Genomic DNA, 25,803 nt, shown 5'->3' with positions numbered 1-25,803 from the left:
AGGAGTTACTGAGTGGTGAGCACGTGCTCACCCCTGCTGTCCTGTCCCAGTGTAAAAGCAGGCACACCCTGCAGCCGGGCACCTGGGTGGCTGTGTGTTCCCACCATCACTGTCTGCATCCGTCACAGAGGGTGCAGAGCTGAGCTGAGAGTCCATGGCTTTCTGCAGGGTGGATATCATAGCTCCCTGGTTGAGGTGGCAGAGCTTCAGCACCCTTCCTGTGTGCCCTCCTGTGCCATGCCCTGGCTGCTCACACTCTTAGAAGCAATTTATACCCGGAGTGTGTGTGTGTGTGCTTGGCTGAAATTGCACCTGGCCCCATCCAGGTCTCATTCAGGCTCCTGGTGGGTCTCTTGGCTCCCCCTGACTTTCCCCCAGTTTGGGAAACCCCTGTGCACCATGCTGGAGCACTCCACCAGAGATCTGTCAGCCTTCTTACATGTTTATCTTGAAGCCAATAAATTTGTTTGCAAAGGCTCTGGAGAAAAAGCCCCCACATTCTTCAGATGATACTACATTGTTAGTTCCAAATGTTTGCAAGGCCGTGTACCAGAGGAGCTGAATTACTTCAAATTTTGCCACTGCAGAGTGCAACAAAATACAAAAGGAAACTGAGAAGAATTAGTGAAATCAAAAAAATTAACACATAAAACATAATGTACGAAGTGTAATTTTTAATAAACCCAAGATTGTTATAAATCTTTATTAATCTGAAATTGCATATTCTTAAACCAGCTAAATCTCTCCAATGCAAATCTTGGCATCACTTGCCATAAACCTGAAAGCAAACTCTTCACAGTGAACAGGTAAAAGCAGCGTGTTGGTATTTTTTTACCTGTTTTATGCCTTGGCTAAATATACACGGTATTTTTAAAACAATGAAAACCCAAAGAGTTCTATAAGAAGACACTGCAGATACAAAAGGAAAGCATGAGCTTATAGCACTAAAGTATGCCTCAACCCTGAATTAAGAGTGCTGATGTTTCTCATTTCATCACACACTGATAAACACCGAGGTCAGGCTACATGTGAAAGGCTTCCAGGCGAATTCTGTTTGGATCTTCTGGATGTCTCAGGGCAATTCCACTTCGCAGCAGCAACTCAATGTAAGGTTGCCAAAATGACTCCCTGATTTCTACATAGGGCTCATGCGGGGTGCTTATTATTTTGTCCACAAGAATCTGAAAGACCAAAAGAATAAGATTTAGGAAATGAACAAAACAGCTAGATTTTTATCTCCTTTACTTAAATTTGTACAACTTATTTTAATGAGATATTTATGTAGGCAATATAAGAAATGTAAGACCTGTTCAAGACAGAAGTAAAATGAAGCAGTTCCAATTAACTTCATTACATCTTTTTGAATGTTAACTTTTGAACAAGATTTCTCCTTTTATCCAGACTAAGTTTTTCACCATCTGTCAAAAATTCTGAGTGGGTTTTAGACAGTGTAACTGCAAATGCCTAAAAAATCTCAACATGAAGGTGTTAAATCCTTATATGATTAATCTTTAAATCAGTATCTGTTAATTTAAGATTAAAAGCATTAGGTAAGAGGGAAAGCTAGATTTTTGGTAATCACATGCATGAAAACCATAATGACTTAGTGTCAACAAATCACTATTCCTCACTCAGATTTTAGCAGAATAGAACGTCTACTTAAATGTTTTCAAAATTTTATTGCACTAATAGGCTAAAAAACCTGAATGTCAGTTTAAAGTGGGAATAATTAGTTTTTCCAGCATTTTGTGTCCTTCTGTAGGTAGTGTTAGAAATAAAAATGTTTTCACCTGTGAAAAGAAAGATATTGTAGTCCTGGATCGTTATGCTTGCACAACAAACCTTTTTGCTCTTCTCATAAACGGATTATCAAAGTTCTTAGCATCCCTCCTTGTTTGGCATCTGACAACAATTATCTCCCCTAGATAATTCTTTACTACTCCTTTGTTCCTCATCGAAAGATAGAATTTATTAATGGAGTTAGAAACCAAAGATCAGTTTTGAACATTCTTTCTCTGATCTTGGAGACCATGTTTATGCCCTCATAATCTTTCCGATCCTACAGCACTCTCTCTATTCATCCCAGATGTTTCATCTTTGTACTCAGAGCTTCTCTAAATGTTATAGGTTTCCTAATTTCAGTATGTACAGAATGTGTCTTCATTGCTCAAGGAAAGCTCAAAATCCTCACTGCCAGAATTTACTTTTTTTGACCTATTATTAAAGAAACCCAAACAACCACCAAACAACTACTCTTCTATTTCAGAACATTCCAGAGAATTATTTCACGTTATGTCTTATCTGCCCCAATTCTGAATATTTACTCCAAGTGCATTATTTTAGGTCTGTCTAGAGGTAGTCCTTTCTGACATCTGACATTCCAAAACAACCTTCATGGCTGCAATTTTACATACAATTGTATTGTAAACAGTCTTTCAGTTCTTAAACGAGTGCACTAAATTCTCAATCAGAAAGGAGCAGCTTTCAAACTGTTTAGAAGAATTACTACATTTGCAAAAAATTACAGCTCGTTACTGGAATAAAAAGTAGTATAATAAAAATGCTGAGGTTTGCATGAGAAAAGAGTTCCCTGCTTGCTTACTACTTTTGCTAATTCAACAAAGTTGGTACTTTATACCTAAATAATGTAAGTGCATACACCTAGCTTGTCAAAGTGCATTTATTGAAAATGTAGGCTTTCATTATTTAACAAAAAAGATGGAGGTTGAGGAGACATGGTTAGGAACATGCACACTGATTGTGATTTTGTGACTGAATTACGTTTTTACAGCAGCAAATCCTAAGTCTCCAATTATATTACAAAGATGACTTTGCATTTGTCTCTTTAAGAAACTTTATCTGCATCTAGGAAAGCACTTTTGAAATTTAGCAGGCACTTGAACCTAGAACCAAGTTGCTCAACAACAAAACCCAAAACAAAACAAAACAAAACAAAACACCCATAAAACAAAGATAAGGGATATTGACAGATTACGCCAAGATACTTAAAATTAAAAGTAAGTCTGGATTTTTGGAAGTGGTATGTTCTCCCAAATGGAAATCAGACATTGCTTGGATATGTTCACATTTTGAAGAGATTAACAATGTCAGAAAAATATGAAGAGCAATTTTGAAGCATTAGAAGAGCCTTTAAATTCCAATTCCACAGGGAATATGGCTATTTTAAATTCTGATCTGTTTTCAAGCTCTGCCTAATTTGGCATTAATAGCCATGCTGAGATACTTGAAGCATGTGAAATGATTTTGATGATGTAAGCTCAAAGTCTGGACTTTAAACTAAAGTACAACAATGTCATAATGACCAGATCATAGCATCGTAATACCACATAGTTGTTATTCATCAAGCTTTCCCTTGGGAAAAAACATTTCCCCCCCTGTGATGCTCTTGCACAGATGCTTACAATTGCCTGAACAGTGAGGACGGAGGAGAAACAGAAATTTTCTCTTCAAATGCTACATTTAAGATAAGAAGGAACAATGCTAGTGGAAAGATTTTTAAAGCTCCTTCAAAACTCTACTTTGCAATTCAAATCCATAAATTGCACTGTGAAAACACACACTTAGCAATGCTGCCATACTTGTAAAATCAGTCAGAAATGGATGGATCAGATTAATCTATCGCCTCATGTGAGAGAATAAACCAGTTAATACACAAGCCTACATATTAATTGGTCCTTCTATATCTGTTAATATATTTCACAAATAACTCTACTGAAGCAGTGCAAAATATAGCATGAAATGGAACAACAGATATTTTGTTAAACATAGTATTTGTCTCCCCTAATATTATCCACTAAGTCTCATACAACATTTTTAAAATGACCATTATAAAATTAAAGAGTAAGGGGTAATAATTCTCCAGTTTTAAGGTGAAGTTTGGTCATCTAAATTATTGTCACATCTCTTGCAATTTGCAAAAAATTAGGGTCTTCATTTGATAGGAATTAAAATAGAAATCTGACCTAATATTCTTAAACACTCTACTTTTCAATTAATGATCTTAACCATATGTTGCATACTGTTATTTATCTTATTGGAAAATGCCCCAAAGCTCTACATAAAAACCTTCATCTTACCTCTAACATTTCTGGCAGTGTATTCAGTTTTACAGATGGATTTTCATTAGATTTCTGGAAAGAAAACCACACACACAATCCCCGCAAAATTAAAAGAAACCAAAGCTAAATAGTCAGGAAAACTGTTAATTAACAAATAAAAATAATTACAGAATTGCTTAATTGTGTACTACACATCAGATAAAAACTTTTCTGTAGATTTAGTAATGACAAAAATACACAGCAGTATTTAAATCATTTATCTACAGGTTCAATATTAGATACTTTATATGTAATATTTTGAAAAAAAGAAACATTAAAAGGATTAATCTTAAGACATCATAGTATATCTACCTTGGTTTAAGTTTAAAAAAACCCAAGTACATCACATTTATAAATGTAGTGCAGTGCAAAACATTCTATGAATATGATCTGTTAGGAAAAAATGTTTTTCTTGAACTTCAGAAAAATGTTTACAGTGCAAATTTAACACAGCTCAACACTGAATTCATAGTGTCTTAATATTTATTCACGATTAGCCAATGTCTTTACTTACTCTGACTTTGGTTTAAAAAATTGGAAAAGCTTAAAAAGCTTTAGTGATTTAAGCTTCAAATCATTAAAAACTTGGAAAAAGAAGTCTCTGATAAAGTATCATTTTTAGATCAATCCACTGGAAAATTACTCCGTTTCATTAGCAAATAAAGTCGTTGGCCTATAGATAAAAATATGATTCTGTGAATTCCCTAGGCAGCAATGCCAACAAAACTGCTCGTGCTGCTGCACAGTGAACCCAATTCTTTAATTTTTCCATTCTATCATTTTTCCCCTTCCACTTCACATCCCATAGAAAGAAGATTATACAGCAGTGCTGTTGAATATATGAACTTAAGGTATTAACAGCTGTGCAGCACCCTACACAGATTCCATTTATGGAATAGAAGAATACAAGCAATCAAGAAGAATTTCTGAAAGTTAAGTTCTGGCTCCTTTTTTTTGTAGTCACAGTTCTTAATATTCTCACCTTCAGAAAGGTTGCAACCTATGGAGCTAGGGCTCAATAACACCTGCCTTTGTGCCTTTATTTGTTTTATTTATAAGGAAATACAATCCACACCAAGGAACTATGAAAACTTCTTTGGAGCAATCATGAGGATATTTTGTTGCCTCAGTTCTATTTCTCTGGCCAAAAATATTACTGTGTAACTTAGGTAGTGGGTACAATATTCATGTTACGAAGTTAAAATAACTTCAGGAATTACTAGAACCGATACACTAAGAATAAAATCTGAGGGTATCAGTGTAAAGAGGCTTGCACTCTCACAGCACTAACATTTTCCTAAGTTTTTAATATACATTGACTATATTGTTTTGTAAAATTGAATTAGTTACATATTTTAAGTGTCATCAGAATAATACACAGCTCTAAAAAATGCATGCAAAGCCACTTGAAAGTGGGATGGCCAGCATTTATTTATTTATTTGAACTGAAAGGCACCTATTCCTTCCACAAGATAGATTAGCATAAAGAAATACTCCCCAACACATGACTTCTCATATTTCTCATCTTAAGCTTGCTTCTTTTTTCACCCGAGGTTTGAAACCTGGGATAATTCTTGCCTCAGTCACTACCTACACTAAAGGAGTTGGTTGGGTCATCGCAACAGCAGCTAACCTGGCCTGCTCTGATGCAGTCTTACCTCCCAGTCCCAGATGCAGGTGCTTGGTGAAAGGAGGGTGGAACAAGAACAGCAACAATTGGGCCACTTCCCCCTACACTGAAGCCATCCCCTACAGACATGTCCTCATGCAGAGCTACTGACAACACAGGAAGCTTCCACAAAGTGAAGCAAGGTTCCTGATGTACGCAGAGGTAAGAGCTGGGTGCTTCCAGAGCACTGAATCAAGCTGACAATAGATGCAAATCGTGCTCCCTGCAATCAGTGTAGTAGTAAATTTCATTGCTAATGCCTTCAAATTCCATTTCTGATATAATAAAGAAAACTGTAGAGGTGAAATGGCTGCCTCTCCTGCTTTCACAGCTTACCACTTAGTTGCACATTACAGGGGGACCTGCAGTTGAACCAGTGAAACTGAACTGAATGAAAAGATACAGAAGAAACTATGAATTCACAAGAAGTCAAAAGAAAGAAGAAAAACTGTTTAAGAGTTCAGAGAACACATAAATAAAATGAAAACTAGGACAAGATAAGACCTTGTTTGGAAATTTATCAAAATACACTTTACATTTAAGTTAAATTTAAAAACCACCCCCATACACCAACCCCCTCCCCCAACAACCCAACGAAAAAACAGCCCCATAAAAAGCCTCACAGACTTTAGAAGGTGGCTTCTGCAAGCATGGAAAGGGTTGATTAATCCCCAATATCTTGAGTCTTTTTTTTTTCCTTCTTTAGAGCTTAATAAGGCAAATTACATGGGAAAGAGATGAAGGCAGGGTAGCTGATAAAAATTTCTGACAGTATATTATAGAATCATAGAAGGGGCCTTTAGAGGTCATCTAGTCCAATGCCTCTGCAGTAAAGCAGGGACACCTTTAACTAGGTAAGAGGTTGAGAAAATTCAAGCAGTTTATTTTGCTCTTGTGCAGGAGATTTTACATAAAATCTTTTTCAGATTTCGGAAACACACAGGAATTCACTGTTTCTTATATTTAAAATACAGCTGGATATGACCGTGAGCAACTCGATCCAACTTTGACATTGGCACTACCTGATGATAGTGTTGGAATGGAAGATCTCCAGGGGTTGCTTCCAGCCTAGATTTTTCTATGACGTCACATAAATGGGAGCAAAGAAGTTGGTGTATCGTATTACAGAAAAAATATTTTTAAGGAAATAATAATGACATATATGGGAAAACAGACAAGCACTTAAAATGCATCTGGGAAAGTCATTAGTGTTTAAAGAGGCATGTCCTAGAACAACTCTAAGATTAGTAAGTTTGGGCAAACAGGGAGATGACATATTCAGGCTGAAATCAAGAAATGTATGACTGAAAGATGACTGGTAGTGAACATCTCTGAAGTTTTGATTTCTTAATGTTGGAACAAAATGTCGCTTATTTAGTAACAATGGGAAAATGGAAGGCTTTGGTATGTTAAAGAACTAAGACAGACCAAGATATTTGCAGATGGTTGAATGAGACTTTGAAAAAGGACACAATGGCCTTGAAGACTCCGTTTGGTATTTTTATGTGCAAAATATGTATTTCTTTGCAAAACTAAGATTTCCCCCCTCCCATCAACTGGAAGTAACAGGAAGAAAAAGGCAAAGATGTCATCAGTTGCTTTTGTGATGACTGTGAGCTAGTTGTTGTGGTTATAAGATTTAATTTTTTTTTTTTACCAGGTTCAGAAAAGATGAATCTAAGTCAAAGCAAATATATCAAATTAGTATTACTAGGATAAGCCAGGGAATTGAAAAAAAATCTTATAGAAGAACAAGAAAGCTTTGCTAGTTGAATTAGTAAAACAAACACAAAGAAGGTATAAGATTGCTGTATATAAAATATACCAGGAGGAATAAACACAAGAAAGAAAAAAAGAGCTTTTCTCAGGACAATACTGGCATAGCAATGCATGGACCTGTGTTATAAATCTGTGAATAAATTTAGACTGGAAGTTAGGGTACAGTTTCTAACCAGAGTACTGAGGTACTAGAACAAGCCCCAAAAGAAACAATATTAACAAAAATGATTAGTTTTAAAATTGACCTCAATGATAATATTAGAGAAATTATATTATGGTGTTGTCTGAAATAACAGGGAATTGGATTAAAGAAATTATTTCTATTTCTGTATTCTTAAGCGTGTCTGAAATCAAAATCAACCCCTGCCATTTTTGCAATTGTTCTTTCAAATAGTACTGGTAAAAGGTTTATTTTTACTGCAGACTTTGAATTTATTATGCAAAATACTCCCTTACTATTTTCCCCTAAAGTTTTAAGATAATTTTTGGCCCAGTTTTCCTGAACAGAAACTGATGGTTAACATTCCAAACTACACTGTAATTATAAACACTTGTCCTTATTATTGTTCCAAAAACATTGTTAGACAATTAAAATTTGCTTTGCCAAGGAAAATATGAATCTCCTTGCCTAGTCCAGTAAAAAAGAAAATGGAACAATTTGGAGTGAACCCCTCACCATTTCCAAATTTGGCACAGTTTGCAGTTCAGTAAGAAATACAATACATTGCTATGCATCTCATTGGGTAAAGGATATATGCATTAAAAAGAAAATATCCAGCTGGGAACAGGCTTAAATAATATAAACCAGCCTGAAAAATATCAATTAAACCTAAAAGATCAGCTGTAAGAACTATACTTACTTCAAAATATAACTCCAGATTCCATGCTAGAACTTATAAAAGATATTGCATGTAATGAAATAGAAATTCAACATTGCAAACTTAACAGTTAAGAAAATCTTACCTTCTTTTCAGCAATTCCAGCTTCCTCTGGAAGGGAAAAATGTTTTCTTAGGAATTCACAGAACTCATTCAAGAGATGCTCCTTAAACAATTTTACTTTCTGTGTTTTATTTTTGATTTTTGATTCCTTCACCCTAACACTAAAAACACAGCAATAAAACATGAAATCAGTAAAATAATTAAGGAGTTATTCTCAAGTAAACAAATAACTTATTTTCTATTGCTATATGATCAAAGACATGGATCACAGGATATAAGCACAGTAACCATATTTTCCATGTTTCAAATATGGATTACTAAGTTATCATATGATCCATTTAACAAACAGGGACCATGTTTTAAAAGTTTGTTTGCTCTTGTTGATATTTAAATTCTTCAATATACAAACACAATACTGCAGAAATACCTTTTACTGGAACATGGATTAACTTGCTTTTTTGCTTCTTCTTCAATTTTATCAAGAATACATACAAGCCTCTTCTGTTCGTTGTAATACTGCTGTTCTCTTTGAAACATGAAAAAATAGGAAATGGCACAACATATAAATAGTCTTCCTCGACAATCAAAAAAAAGGCAAAAAAAAGCAAGCATGGTAAAAAAAAAAGCTTAGAGCATTTCTAAGTTAAAATTATTCTATTACCTTTTCAGAGCTTCTTCCAGTTGTTTATCCTTTGACTGAAGTGCTGACAACAACGTTTCAAGATCACTCTTTGCTTTCTGCAACTAATAAAAAGTAAAAATAAACCTCTAGTTTGCAGGTAGCTCAGTTTGTTGTATTTGTCCTATGTAAGATTATATCTGTAAACCTGTTAAAGAGGGCCAGTGTTATCCAGAATTTCTTCAGAAATATGGCTACAGAGTGATGCACTATTTTAAAATCCAGTTGGAGCTATTTAAAATGTTACTGTCACCAGTTGCTCATTAGTGACTTATTGAAGCTCTGTAAAACAACACAGTTGAATTTACCTGAAGAGAACTATAGAGCACACACCAGCCGCTCATCTGATGAAAGAGTGAAAAGGAAACACCTGCAGCACCAAGGCTGCATTGTCTAAACCATTTCAGCTGTCTGCAAGAATGAATCTGTGCTAATTGCACCAACATAAAATGTTCAGCACTCAGAAAACAAAGATGCTGCAAAGACAGACTAAGCGCACACATGAACTAAATAGTTCTTAGTGATACCGACATATATGGGAGAGAGGGAGAAATAAAGACTACTGCAGCCAGAGGTTATATGAATTGCTGAAGACAGGAAACAGTGGACTGACATTGGACTGGGTCTTTCATTAGTGCATTATCTTCTACGAAGTGGTCTATGGATTTTTTAAATATAAACCTATGATTTGGCTGTATTTTGTCTCCTTCCACGCAAACTATAAGAACTTTCATATTTAGCTCACAGAAATAAAAGTTGTGAAAATATTCAGAGACAAGTACGCTCTATACATGCAATACCTGGAAAAAAAATCTTGAATCCTCAGGAAAACACAAAATGGGTATCAGATCAAACATGCCATAGCAATACAGTCAAATGAAAAGTGTGTAACCAAATTGTTAATAGTGACTATTAACAGTAGTTTAGTTCCCTGATGTGATACTAGAGGAAGGAAAGCTGCTCATAATGCCAATTTTGTTGGTTTGTTTTGGTGTTGGGCATTTTTTGAAGCCATATCCACTGGAATATTCTCAGGTCACGTTTCATAGCAATATGCAATCAATATAGTGTAATGCTATCTCTAGGAAATTGTTGATTTGCTCTTTCTTCCAAGGTTGGAAGAAATCAACAAAGTATTTGCAAATTATTGTCACAGAATTCTGTATCTAAGAATGTTATGTTACACATAACATTATTTTATATCAAGTATGAAATGTAATATAGAAAAGCTTTTTGTGTCAATGATCATTCATTACAAGTAGGAAATTTTAGTAGCTATAATACAGAAGAAAAACATTAGAACATCAACAATACCTGAAAAAATATATGCAATATTTTAGCAGTAGTCCACCACAGGAGTAGAAAGAGGAAAATGAAGCAATTGTATGCACTTATTTTATTTTTCTTTCCATTAAATGTTATTATCAAACAAACAAACAAAAATATTTACCTCTTGTTTTCCTAATGCTACCAGTACATCCGGACCAGAAGAAACCACTGAAAAATAAAATGAATTTGGTGTTTTGCATGGGTTGATATAGACTTGTTTATACTGAAAAGCAGCCTGACTAGAGTGGAACTTGCATAGCCTCTAAAAAAGTATCACGGCTGTCAGCAACTGTTTAAGCCCATTTTGTGGTGTTCTGCTGGGCTAGGCTACTGTCACTTTTCAGGAAGCTAAATTAGACTGAAAAAAAAAGTGTGGTGCTAATACTTATGGTGGGTTTTTTGTGTGGTTTGGTGTTTTTGTATAAATTCCTGATCTAGTTCAGATACATAGTACTGAAATATGAAGTACAGTCACACTTTAAGACAAAGAAGCCCAATATTTTCAGTGGAAATTCTTCCAGTCTTCCAATTCCCCAGAACAGCTTCATTTAAGGTGGAAGGCCCAGCAAGACCAATATCCTAACCAATATCCTAACTCCAACCCTGAGCAACTGCAGTGCTTAAGGGAAAGTATGACACTGTTCAACAAAGCGGCAATGTTTCCCCAGAATGCTTCTGCAAAACACAGTGATTCATGGCGCAGGGATCTTCTGAATAAAAAGTGAACTTTTGTATTTGATAGCCTTTGAAGAACTCCAATCAATTCTTGTTTCCACGTCAACAGGCAGCATATGACTTCAGAAAAAGTGAAGCATTTTAATCTATTAACAGGAGAAATGAAAGCTAATCTAACAGAATTAAATCTTAATATGGTAATTTTTGTCTAAGCTTCAGCTCCAAATCACTAACTTTAAATATAATTACTTCAATAAAAGCTTTTCCTTTAATTAATAGGAAAACCCTTAACCCTCCCAAAAAGAATTAAATAGTGGCTAAATACCACACAGTTGATTTCACAAATTTAGAAAATAACTGGTTTTGGTAATTTTATAGTTTTTATCTCCACAAATTTTGAGAAGCCTTAGATTAGTAGTTCTAAAAAGTATTCTGAAAATCAGTAAAACTACTGCATTCAAAATGCATTAAATTCTACCACAATAAAATCTCTTTTCCACAGATAACTACTGTCTGTAAATCTTGACACAAAATATGAGTGCTCCCAAATTAAACTCATATTAAAGAGCTGTGGGAGGTAGCAGTTTGTGCTATTATTATAGGAAGATTTCTTTAATGACTGGAATGTCCTCCATACACATTTAATTGGTATACTTTTATTCACCTTCACTGGCGTATTTGAAGAAACCCATACAAGCCTCTCCACCTCCACCCCTCTATAATTATAGTGAGCCCCCACTACCTGGAATTATCAATTTCTACTATTGGTTGCTGTTAATTAATCTTTTTTTAGATGCCAAACCCTGAGTAAAGGCCGAGTGTCAGGAGAAGGGTGCCAGGTTCTTCTCAGTGACATCCAATGACAGGACAAAGGGCAACAGGTGCAAGCTGGAGCATAGAGGGTTCCATGTGAACATAAGGAGAAACTTTTTCACTGTGAGGGTGACAGAGCACTGGCACAGGCTGCTCAGAGAGGTGGTGGATTCTCCTTCTCTGCAGACATTCATAACCCACCTGGACGTGTTCCTGTGTGACCTAACCTAGGTGATCCTGCTCTGGCGGGGGGTTTGGACTAGATGATCTTTCAGGGTCCCTTCCATCCCGTTCTGTGATTCTGTGTGATTCTATCAGTTAAAGCTTTTTCAGTTACGAATCAGTGCACTCACAAAAAAAAACCCAAGCCCAAATGTCAAACAGAATTGCCTAGTGATACATAGTACAATTACTAAGCAAAATACTACCAGACACTAGGAATGTAAAAACAACTACTATGCACATGTTTATTCAGAAACTCCTATTAAAACATGAGGAATTTGGCAGAATACTGATATTTTGCAAAGAAAACCAGAAATTATGCAGCGACCAGAACTGTTTTATATGGCTTAAAATATGGTTGCTTCCACTTCCTTATTTTGCAAAGGTAAAAGTTAAATTATATTTTTATGAGCCAAATGCTTGTTAAAAACAAGTTTTAATTCAGCCGACTTAGCAGCATTAGAGCTACATAAATAGTACCAGAAATTAAGAACAAGAGACTAAAGAAAAAAGCTTTGAAAAAAGTAAAATCTGCATTGTGGATTTAAGTCTGTTTGCCAATACTGTGCCCAAAGAAACATAGAACTGCCAAGTTATAACCTCTGAAAATAATGTTTAAAATCAAAATGCTGACAGGCCCTCATTTACAAGAAATGAACTGGCCATTACTAAAGCAGAAACCAAAGTAAAAAGACAGCCTGACATTCAGGGTCTATTAGTGAATTGTATGAAATTAGTATTTATGCTATTCCTATTCAGATAAATTCAGAAAATGTTTTTGATTAATTAATTCCTCCTTCAAAACAAACTATGTAGAAAGGAGCCAAGATTGACAGAGAAGATGTAACCACAGTAGACTTCATTTTCATATAAGCAATGTAACTCTATTAAAATTCTTAGCAGCAACTTCTTTTTTGTTCCCTCAAGAAGATAGCCAAGAAGGCAAAGGTTTGGCTGCAAAATATTATTTGCATTATAATATGCATAGATCATTTCTCTAGTACAAAATTAAGATTTCTAATAATAAATCTTATCATCTGGGAACAAAAAAGAATGGTTGAGCAAAGCAAATCAGCAAGCCAATAAAAATAGGTCAAGCCCCAAGAATATTTTTAAGCAAATAGCTTAAAGTTTAAAATAATTGCATATTTTAGTAAGGAAACCTAACACATCCAGGTATTTTACCCAGATAAAAACCTCTAAGTGCTCTCAGTTCATTTACTTTAAGCCAGCAGCTTATTAATGAGCAGCAGCCAAGAGCCAGTATTTCCGAAATTCATTCAATGTCATACTTTTGGTCTAAATACCTCTAAGAAGCATTTGAAGCTCACCAGACAAGACAGGCTTGCAAAGTACATTAACTATGTACTACTATGTACTACTTTCAAAGTACATTAACTATGTACTATGTACATTAACTATGAATTTATTCTAATAGGGCAACAATATCTATTTATAAGAAAGAATAAATATTTTTTCCTCCTCCTATTATTTGATCACAATATACACCAAGGACAAGAGCTTTGAAAGAAGCTGTAAAAGTGACTACCCCAACCCTGTTCTGGCATAAGTACATTCAAGTGAGTCAATGTATCCATTTAACTGTGTTGAAAGGTGCCGACAGTTCCTTCACAGAAGGAAGACAGAACAAGCACTACCATGATACTAATGATAGTGTAGTGTGAACTGTTTTAGGAGTCTCCAAACGGAACATCTGAAAAAACATATTACTTTACTCACACTTATATTCTGAATGGTTTTATTTTCAGTGTCTGGCCACGTCAGCCTTGCAACAGGATTAAATGAGTTGGCAGTGATGCTAATGTACTAAAACAATTTTGAAGAACTGAAGAACTTAAACCTTTTCACTGATAATGCCTAACAAAGATAAGAGTTACCACTTGTCTCAGTGGTTTGTGCTTCTTAGGATCAATAAGTAATCTGTATTCCCATGTTTGTAAAATAAACTGGAGTGTTTTTCACCACTTTTTCTTGACCTGAAATCTCTGACCCCTGTTAAATACAAACTAGGTATTTCATTACAGCGTAATGGGCTTAACACTAAAAGCTTATTTCAAAGTTTCAGTTTTCATAAATCAACATGCTTTTGTGAAGTATTAAGATTAAAAAAATATCGTAGGAGGCATGGTTAAAATATTTCAGCATAAATTATTGTATTAGCAATACTTGCAAAGATTAAAAAAAGAAAAAAGAAAACAAAGACAAATTCCTTGCCAAAGCAGTTCTGTCCTAAGAAAGGAAATACAAATGAAAGATGAAGAAGCAATCACAGAAAGAAGTAACCTGAAGAAGGGTAACGGCATTATGAACTTCTATTGTTTTGTTAGGAGATAATAATAAATAACTGCTAACCGTTATTTTTCCATTTAATGGACTGACTGATGAATGGTGACATGAATCACACGTTTATTTGTCCAGAGTCATACAGAATCACAGAATCACAGAATCTTAGGGGTTGGAAGGGACCTCAAGAGATCATCGGGTCTAACCCCCCTGCCAAAGCAGGCTCCCTATCTCATATTACACAGATACAACTAAGTTGTAGTAGGATTCCATTTGAATTCTAAGTTCAATTTAAAGCTGAAGTGCATACAGAATATAGAAATGACAAATCATGCTACTGTGGGAAGTATTCAAATTAATTTTTATGTAGTTACAGTAAGAAAATACACTCATCAGATGTTCAAAATCCATAATTTAAGATGCCTAGCAGTGTGGCCTTGTAGCCAAGAAGGCTAGCAGCATCCTGGGGTGCATCAAGAAGAGTATTCTGGGTCCCCAGTTCAAGAAAGACAGGGAACTACTGGAGATTCCAGTGGAGGGCTATGAGGATAATAATGGGACTTGAACACCTTCCATATGAGGAAAGGCTGAGAGCTCTGGGTCTGTTTAGCCCAGAGAAGACTAAGAAGGGATCTCATGAACCCTTAGAAAAACCTGAAGGGTGGGTGTCTAGAGGAAAGGACCAGGCTCTTCTCAGCAGTACCCAGTGACAGGACAAGGGGCAATGGGCACAAACTGGAACACAGGAATTTCCATCTCCATATGAGAAAAATCTTGTTTACTATGAGGGTGACTGAGCACTGGGACACTGTCCAGTGTGGTTGTGGAGTCTCCTTCTCAGGGGATACTCAAGACCCACCTGGATGTCATCCTCTGCAGCCTGCTCTAGGTGATCCTGCTGTAGTAGGGGGATGGGGCTAGATTATCTCCAGAAATCCCTTCTAACCCCTATGAATCTGTGAATCTGTAAAGATACTTTGTAGTAGTTTATATGTGTATATCTTACATGGAAGAACTTACTTACCTTCAGGGGTTCTTTTTTGCCATTGATGTAATTCCTCTAATAAACTTTTTACTTGCATTATTAAAAGGGAAACCTGTATAACAAGAAAAGAAGCAAGTCTTGAAGTGTGATGCCTTGTATTGGAGTAAAATGAGATAAAACAGGACAAAAATTAAGTTTATACAGCAGAAATTAAAAGAGCATCTATTACAATAAACCACTTACTCCTTGAAAAGATTAAAAAAGTCACTTGCAGGGATCAAGAAACATTTTTATCCTTTTGTCAAAAGAGAGAATCAGACATAGACAGAGTTGGTATTTTCCTCCCTAACCCCCTAATTTTGTCTGTAATATCAGACAATGACCACAACTGAAGATGAGCCACTGGAAACATTGACTATATGTCACATCCCCATCCCTCCTTAAGATGCACCACTGATACACATTTAAGGATAAACAGACTGTGTTTGATCTGTGTAATAACCAGTTAAAAAAAGTTAGTTGAAAACCCGAAACAACTACAGATTTTAAAAAAATTATCTATTTTAATATCTTCCTGTGCTCTAAAGAAATAATATACTCATTACTACCATTCCACTTCCTGAAACTGAAGACTACACCTATAATTTTTCTCAGATAGCATACTACAAGTAATTGGATAAGAAATTAGCATATATTCAAATACAAAAGGTACTGCTGATATGGTCAAGCATTCCATAATTCCACTGTAGACTGCATTTGGCTTTCACTGACTAAAAAGAGATAAATACGCTAAGAAGCATCAGCCAAGTTTCATAATAGAAATATTAAGAATTGACAACTTCAGTTTTAGGTTTTCACTACTCAAAATAACTTTGTAAAGTGCATCTTCAAAAAACAACCTTTTAAAACAAAGGAAAATAAACCCAAACCAAACAAAATAATCACCATACAAACATCTTCTATTTTCTAGATTAGGTGGTGTCATCTCTTTTGTAATGGAGCACTAGTCTTGAAAATGTCATCAATTCATTCTTTGTTCTTTTAAACTTGATAAAAAAAGGAGGTACAAAACATTCTGGATATTCTAGTAACTGGAAAAAACCCCTTTCAAATAAATTAACACTACCACTTGGCAACCTTAAATACATACAGTGAATATGTACATCAGAAGTCTCTCTCTCATGCCCTATATAAACTCCTAGCAAAATATGCTGCTCCGTAAATAATCCGCTACATTGTAGAGTAGAATCAGTCCTGTGGTGGTCCAACCCCCCCTCCTTCAGCTGCCTGGTACTTGGCACAATTTCTCCCCTTCTTGTGAGCAACATACCTGTTCAACAGACCAGAGTGTCAAGGTAACCCCTTAATGTGCCTGGCTCTTGCTTACTTGGTAGGAAGAATGGTACACCTGTGCTTGAACAGCTGTGACATTCCTGTTCCCTCATTACTTGTGAACAATAGTGATAATCGATCATGTCCTGACAAGTGGTACACCTGAACCTGAGCTGTGGCCCAAAACATATCATCATTCAAGCTGGGCCAAAGTGGAAAAGTACTTGGCAAAAGTTAATTATACCAGCTCCTACAAATAATGACTTTGAGATCCTTGGGAGCTCTCCTGGATTGCTGCAGGCTATGACCAGTATAACATTCACATTCACACTCCCCCCACTCCAAGCTGAGACACCACTCAGATGCAAAGATCACCATAATCATCCACCAGGGCAAAACCACCTTTCTCCAGTCTCAGCTATTGCCCATTGAGGAATGCAAATGAATTGTATTTACTCTAAACTCAAAGAGGGATATTCTAATCATAAACAAGGTTACAGTCTTGACTGTCAGCTGTTGAGAAATACTGATGCATTGTGAGAATTTACTCTAAACTCAAAGAAGGAAATCTTAACTATAAGCTACCTTCCTTCAGTCACCTCTGTTGTGGGTTTGTGTGGCAAGGTTTTGATGGTGCTAGTGGGGCTGCAGGGGTGGCTTCTGCAGGAAGCAGCTAGAAGCTTCCCCTGGGCCCAAAAGAGTAAACACCAGATGGGGTCAAGGACAGACCCACCGCTGACCAAGGCCAAGCACATCAGTGATGGTCACAGCACCTCTGGGAATCACATTTACGAGAAAAAAACCTGCAAGCAGCTGCTTTTTGCCTGCGGATGGTCTCTAAGGTCCCTTCTAACCCAAACCATTCTGTGATTCTATGAGATACATATATATCATTACACTTAAAGTTAGCGTTAATCTTACGTTCAAATGTGTAATTATGTTACTGTTTTGGTCATAAATATATTTTACTGAATTACTTTACAGTTAGTCAGTTGTCCCTATTCCCACACGTCCTGTCACTGGATCCAAGGGAAAGGAGCTCAGCACCTCTCTCCCCATAACCCCTCCTCAGGAAGCTGCAGAGGGCAATGAGGTTGCACCTCAGCCTCCTTTCTCTCCAAACCAGACAAGCCCAAAGTCCTCAGCTGCTCCTCACAGGACATGCCTGCCAGTCCTGTCACCAGCTGTGTTGCTCTCCTCTGGATATGTTCAAGGACCTTAACATCTTTCTTAAATGGTGGGGCCCAGCACTACACATAGTACTCAAGGTCAAGCTGCACCAGTATTAAAGTAGCAGGGTAGCCCCCCCTTCTGAACAGCTGGTTACTGTTTTGATGCACCCTGGAATGTACTGAACTTATTGTTAAACCAGCACCCCAGATCCCTTTCTATGGGGCTGCTCTCACAGAACAGTAGGGGTTGGAAGGTCCCTCTGGAGATTATCTAGTCTCACCTGCCTGCTAGAGCAGGATCACCTAAAGCAGGCCGCACAGGACGGTCCTAAATGTCTCCAGAGGAGATTCCACAACCCCCCTGGGCAGCCTGTTCAGTAGTCTGCCATGTCAGAGCTGAGAAGAATTTCCTCTAACTAAGATGGAACTTCCTGTATTCCAGCTTGTGCCCAATACCGCTTGGTCCGTCACTACTGAGAAGAGCCTCGCTCCTTTCTCTACACATCCACCCTTTAGGTATCTATAAGCATTACTTACAATCTCTCTTCGTCTTTTCTTCTCTAGCCTAAACAGACCCAGCTCTCAGCCCTTCCTCATAAGAAAGATACTCCAGTCCCATCAACACAGCCTGGTGCCTGGGGTTATTCCTCCCTGAGTACAGGATCCTACACATACCCCTGTTGTTCCTCTCTGCCCAACTCTCCAGATCTCACTGACTGGCAGTGCAGCTTTCTGTTGTGTTGGCCACTCCTCCCAGTTTTGTATCATCAGAAAGTTTGCTGAGGGTACATTCTGTCCCCTTGTCCAGGTCATTGGTAAGTATGTTGAAAAAGACTAAACTTGATTATAAGGATGCTATGAGAGACAGTGGCAAAAGCCTTGCTGAAGGCAAGGTAGACAACATCCACTGCTCTCTCCTCATCCACCCAGCCAGCCATACCATTATAGGAAGCTGTCACATTGGTCAGGTATGATTTTGCCTTGCTTAATCCATGTTGAAGCACTCCTGTTAAACCTCTTTTCCTTCACATGTTTAAGAAGGATTGCCAGAACAAGCTGTTCCGTCACCTTTCCAGGGATGGAAGTGAGGCTGACTGGCCTGCAGTTTCCCCGTGTCCGCCTTCTTGCCCTGTTTGAAGACCAGAGTGACATTGGCTTTCCTCCAGTCCTCAGGCATCTCTCCTGTTCTTCATGACCTTTCAAAGATGATGGAGAGCAGCTTAGTAATAACATCTGCCAGGTCCCTGAGCACTCGTGGGTGCATCCCTGCAGGGCCCATGAATTTGTGAATGTCAAGTTAGGTTAAATGTTCTCTAACCCGATCCTCCTCAATCAAGGGAAGGTCTTCTTTTCTCCAGACTTTCTCCCCTGTCTCCAGGGTCTGGGATAAGTGTAAGCTGGCATCAGTAGTAAAGGCAAGAAAATTGTATCTTGAAAGTTTAAGTATTAATTACAAGGGTATCATGTGTCTCAGTAAAGCTGCAGAGAAACAAAACCCTCAGTCTATATCCAAAGTTATACAAAATTTATTTCTGTTTAGAGAATTTTATCCAGGGTCACAAAAGGAGAAGATTGTATTTTAAGCATTTGAATATGTATCTTCATTTATTTATTCTGATCAAACAATAGTTTAGAACAGTTTATTACTAGCAAGAGATTAATGTCAGTAATGACATTGCAATTAAAAATCAGAATACATTAAAAAGATTCACCATCTGAATAAAAGTGCTCCTTTTCTTAGTTACTCAGTCAAGTGCATTGAATCAACCATCTGAATACTCTTACTGAAATCACATAAGATTAAAATTTGTCGACCTATGTGTTTTACCTGACCAGCCTAATGTCAACTATTTATACTTCCCAAATCTGTGTCCTCTTATAAATTCTACTTTAAATGTTCATATTTTGGATTTAAAAAAAACCCAAACCTCAAACCAGTGAGCCAGCACTGCCTTTTCGCACGTTCTCCAAAATTTGTGGGATACAGGAGCTCACATTCATACACTCAACATAACTGTTCATTTCTAATTGAAACACATCAGTTTCCCAACGATATCCAGAAATGGGGAATAACTGCAATTTGAAAATACAAAGTTCCAGAGTAAAAGGATCCATGTAAAGTTTCACAAATTACAAACTACAAATTACATATACACAGATAAATAAATAGTCCAAATGGGTATTGAAGTTACATGCTCCTCCACTTAGCTGCCTATGTTAATAATTTGTCAGTTGTGTGGCATGTAACTTTTTTGCTATACATAAATGTAACTTTTCACTATTTGCTAGACACCTACTTCAGAATACAGCTTCATGATTAATAAAGAGTAAAACTGTTCAGCTTTAGAGAATGAGTGAAGATTAATTTAGTTTCCTTCTTTTGGGAAAACACCATTATCTTTACAGAAAATTAAATACTTTGTGGAGAACACTAATAAATAAAAGGTCTTACCTTGTCATCTGAATTCAGTATCGGTTGTTTTCCTGGAAGTGTTAGCTTGTGCTGAGCCTTAGTAGAAAACAACAAAACACAAAAAATCTTTACTTACTCTTTGCTTTTGTAAGAAACATGAAGCTTAGTAATTTCAACAAATCCTTTAGTATAGGAAAAAGTGTTGTCTTGGCTTTTATCACATCCCTCAAGAGCCTGACCCACAATAGCAAATTAAGAAGTATTTTTAAATCACACAACAGTAAAAAGAACCCCAAACCAAACAACAACCCCCCCCCTTCAATTAACTGAAAAGCAGAAAAGTAGCAGCCACTTCATATAAATATACATACATATTAATTGATGAAAAAGATACAGTTTAAGGGAAAACGGTATCTTACAGTTTAAAGGAAAAGTTGATGTGGGGAAAGACACTGAACACATGAAATACATGAGAAACTGGGAAAAGAGAGTCATAAATGAGGCTGGATAGGAAAGCTGCTAATAAATTAAGACACTTGCTGCTACTATTCTGGCTCTTCAAACAAAGCAATTACATTATAAAATATATTTTTAGTTTTAACACATTTAGAAAAATATACAGTACACTTCAGAAATGGTCTGGTTTTCAGAAGTGCACAACATCAGCTCCCACGACTGCCATGGGATACATATCAGGTCTGAAATTCAGGCCACTGCAGATATCCATGGTTTCAGCAGAAAACACCTGCAAAAGTCTGCCTTGTTTCATAAATGTCAGCAATTCAACCTGCCACATGATGGGGCAGGATGCATTCTACTAAGCAGTAAAACTACTATATGATTTGGAAACCTTGTTGTTAATGTTTTGGAACCAAAACACAATATAGAATTTCTTCAATAAAAACTGCTAATGCTGACACTCAACCATTGGAATATTAGACCACAAACCACACAACCTGGAAGGTCATTTGATGGCTATTGTTTAAATCTTTTGCTGAAACGCATGCACCCAGGATACAACAATCACAAAGAAGTAAAAATAACGTTTTAATAAACTTCTAAAAAATAATGCACATTATCACTCCCCATATGTTTCTGGGGATGCTGAGAACAACATACAAGACAGTAAATATTTTCAATTAAATTCGCAAATGATAACCCTTCTAACTTTTAATCTAAAAAATTCAAATAAAGTTCTCGTAACACTCAGACTTGTAAGATGCATAGCATTCTCCCAGACCTGTTTAAAATTTGTCTTTCCTGGGATCCTGTAAATAAAATTAAATCACTCCAAAACGTTATCCTACTGAACTATATACTGGGGAAATGAATTTTATGCTTGAGGATGCAACTATCATTTTGCATGAGTGGATGTTAACACCATAGTTCTTCTAAGGCTCTTTCTCCTCCCATTCTCTCTCTCCTTTAAGATCCAAAGTACTTGTGAACAGCCGTTGAATCCCGTCTTACATAAGGCTAAAAAGAGAAGGATCTGAAGTCTCAGTGTGGCAGTACTACCAGAACACAAGTAAATTGTTTAATTTTCTTTTTGTTTCAATGCATACTCCCATTCTATTTAACTAAATCATAACATCTTTACAGCACACTGCAAAGAAAATTTGAAACTGCAAGGCATTCTTCAACCCTGCCAGGCTTTCTGAATCTCATTTTTCTTCCCACAATTTTTTGGGGGCTCATTTTGTTGTGGTGGTTTCATTTGGAGGGGGTGAGGTAAGCATGCAATGAAAGATGGGGGACACACACCGAAAAAACACAAAGAAAAGTTTACAACAAATCTAGTCTATCACTTGTGATTTCCATACCTCTTGCATCTGCGTCCAAAGACTCTCACATTCATCCAAGAGTTTTGTTTTGGCATCTGCAGGAACAGACGTGTTGTCCATGACTTCTAATGAATCTTCAGCCTACTCAAACAGAACAGTTATCATGTAGATACACAATAATTATTAACAGGTTACTGAATAATATGTTTTTGACCTGAAGTATAAGGTAACAGAACAATTCCTCTTAATCCAAAGCTCTCAGTTAACTCCCTGGCATTACTAGATAGCACCCAGCCATTCAGTAAAATCAGATAAGTACATTGCTACAGTAAAATCTGAAAACATTAATAAGATCACAAAGTCCTAAACTTTCAAAACTGCTTTGATTATCTGTAATGGCAATTTTTATTTTGACATTAATAAACAGTAAGAGAATCTCAAATCTACAAAGCTACACTTTTCTTTCATATATCTGTGAAGTTATTAAGCATAGTTACTTTTGCTCTGCCTTCCAACAAGTGTTCTAATCTATTTCTCCTTATGACATCTTGAATACAGAATCTTTCTTATTAACAAATTAAAATATCCTGGAGGTTACTAGAAAAACACACAAAAGAACCCTAAAGATATACAGGCAACCAAGGAAAGAAGGTACTAGGGCAACCAAGAGAAAAATCAATTAAAGTTAAAGAGTTTGAGAAACTGTTGGGTCAGATAAAAACCATATAAATTCAGAAATCTAATACAAGTTATATCTATAAGGAGATGCATGAACAACGGGAGCATTCAAAAGGCAGACCCAAGAAGGGATAAAATGGCATTCAAAGGGTTTGTTTTTTACTAAGGTAAATCAAACTACAGGAATTCCCTAGATGTACAAAGCACAGAAAACCTTTAAAAACAATTAAACAGATCACTATGACCAAATAGTTAAGAGATTAAAAAGAGGCATTAAAAAAGATAAAGATCTAAAGAAGAAATAAACATCTCTGCCTTTTAATGAGGCACAAATTCCTAACTCAACCTTTTGTTCATTTTCGGAGCAAAAACACAGCATCAGAAAAATTTATGTTGAAAACCCAAATAATTCAAAGGGAGCAAAATATTCAGCTTGTACCTCCAAAGTTCAAGTATGTCATAGCAGAATGTCTAAGAAAAAAAACAGAAAGACTCACTGAACACTGAAATTATTCTAGAGAACTGAAAGGTAGCAATATTTCTACTAAGCCTTCCTGGCAATTTTGGTACATTAATAATTAAAACCAGAACACTAGAAAATCTTGATTGCCATGATCAGATAAGGTCTAACAAGCACAGGTTTTGCAAAGGAAAATAATTATCTTCCTAGGAGTCTTGGAATGACTCCATAACATAAAAGAGAACCAGTTCACATAATTTATTAAGACTTCTGAAATGCCTCCAGTGAAGTCCCCCACAGAAGGCTAATAAAGAAACTAAGCAGTCTTGAAATGCAATGTACTTTTTTTTTTCTAAGACGAAAAACTGTCAAGGAGACAAAGAAAGAAAGAAAGAAAGAAAGAGCCTAAACAGTAAATTTTCATCAAAGCAAAAAGGCTCCGCAGCAGACCTAAGAGGGCCGAATGAAAATAACGTAAAAGTGGGGAGAAAGCAAAAAGCCCACAGGTTTGTTAAAAGGGTCCTAGGGTGGAATAAACAGCCCAGTCCCGCTGTGTCCCCCTGCAGTAATACAATCCATCAACATGGAAACACGACATGACATAAATTTCTATTAAAAACCCCGAAGAAAATACCAACCAAAAAGCAAAACCCCAAAATGTTTACATTATTACAATGATTTTGTTGTTGTTGACTGTCAAAATGTCCGTGATGGTTTTTATAAGAAGTTTCAAAATGTACATGTTATGATGAGGTACTACAGGCCCTTGTAGCAATGAGCGTAACTGACTTGTGGTTTGAATATTGTGCTGCTAATTACCTTATAAACTATATGCATCAAAGTGTAATCTTCAGGTGTTTTTCCTTGTGGCTTGCAGTTTTCCCTATTTCCATATGGTGAAATTAGGTTTCAATTTGTACACCCTACTTGAAAACTGAAGAAGTTCTTTGCACATCATTAATCTCAACTCATTCTCATTTCAACATAGGATTCCTTCTTTCCTCATTTTAGAACTAGGTAAAAACTACACACAGTGGGAAGTGTGCATTCTGGTGAAACAGCAAAGTTGATACCAAATCCGTGGTCAGGTTGGTTTTCCAAAACTAACAAATAATTTGTTCGGAAGGGAACAAATAATAGCTTGTTGTTAGTGAGTGATAGAAGAGGTTAGCAAATCACATCAGTAAATATACAAAAATATAAGATTTCCTGAAAAGGGCAGTCTTACGTTGATGAGTTCTGGGATTTCATTTACACAGCCCAAGCATGTGCAGTAAAATTAGGGTTAGGTTCTTTCCACCCTCCAGTGGTCATCAATTGTCTTCCTCCTACTATGTGCTAGTTTAACTTCAGGCTTCCTTTGTCCCAGGCCATCCTTCAGCCCCGGATTCCCTACTTAAGTGACAGCAGGCAGGTGGATAACACCACCTGGGGCGCTTGTCTTTAGCAGTGATCCCCCAAATCTTTATTTGATTATTGAACCTCATGGGTGAGGTTCACTCCTATTGCCTATCTTTTGCACGTTTGTATTGTTTGGGGCCACTGAAGCCAAATGGAAACCCTCTGGCTTGACTTTTAGGCAACTGAATAGTGGTTTGATTTGGGCTCAGGGCATATTATCTGTTAAAGTAATTCAAGGCTCAAACACTTCAGTCTCAGCTTACAGGACCACTCAAGTTTGAACTACCTACACAGCGCCCCTTCCCAAGCCCTCCCCCTCCCCGGGTTGTCTCTGCAGAGATGGGGCCTCAAGGCAATCCAAGGCTGAGTCGCCTTGCGGCACCCACCCTGCGAGTGGCCCTAAACGTTACCAAAGCCTATTTCTGAACTCTGAGACAGACGATACTTTAGTAGATCCATGTATTCCCCAGTTTCTAGGTGAATCCTTCCCCGAGAGATCGATTTTACCATTATTATTTTAAGGCAACCGACAGCAATACCTATCACAGCAACAGTAACTGTAGAGTGTCCGCAACTGGTTAGTAACCCGCACATAAAAAACCACTTCCCAGCCAGCCGCCTTCATTTCCTGGAGGTTTTCCCGAGTAGGAATTGGGGTAAAGCTTTCATGGATCACAGCGGGGCCTGAGTTAGGGGTCTAACCCTTCCATCGGCCTCTGCGCCAGCCGCGCTTTATGGGGAAAAGGTTTCGCGTCAAGGAACACAAACCGACCCGCTCCCGGAAGAAATCGCGCGGAAGAGTGACGGCAGCCCAGGGGAAACCAACGGGGAGGAAACCCCAGGGAGAGGAAGAGCGAAGCCGGGTACGCATAACGCCACATAAGCGGCTAGGCACGGCGTTCCCGCTCTCTCTGGCGCCAAGCCCCGAGCACCCGCAGCGGCGGGAGAGGGGAGCGAAGAGGTGGCGCCTCGCGGGCTGGTGCTGGGCGCGCCGCTCCCGCGTAGGCGGGCAGGGCACTGCCGGGTCGCGGGGCCAGCTCGTTCCCTGC

The 25,803-nt window shown here is 37.2% G+C and overlaps 1 protein-coding gene across 1 annotated transcript; it reads right to left on the bottom strand.

The window, feature by feature from the left end:
- Positions 1–1,022: 1,022 nt before the first annotated feature.
- Positions 1,023–25,625, bottom strand: CENPK (centromere protein K; the record flags this gene model as incomplete). The annotated part of the gene is made up of 7 exons (XM_084278503.1): positions 1,023–1,181; positions 8,530–8,668; positions 9,169–9,251; positions 10,637–10,777; positions 20,471–20,527; positions 22,255–22,356; positions 25,527–25,625. 7 exons carry the CDS (start codon positions 25,623–25,625, stop codon positions 1,023–1,025), a joined length of 780 nt encoding a protein of 259 aa, XP_084134629.1.
- Between the last annotated feature and the right edge of the window lie 178 nt (positions 25,626–25,803).

The sequence above is a fragment of the Gallinula chloropus genome, assembly GCF_964237585.1.
Source record: "Gallinula chloropus genome assembly, chromosome: Z".
NCBI lineage: Eukaryota > Metazoa > Chordata > Aves > Gruiformes > Rallidae > Gallinula > Gallinula chloropus.
The sequence above is the reverse complement of the archived record's forward strand: the minus strand, read 5'-3'. Positions and strand labels throughout refer to the sequence as shown.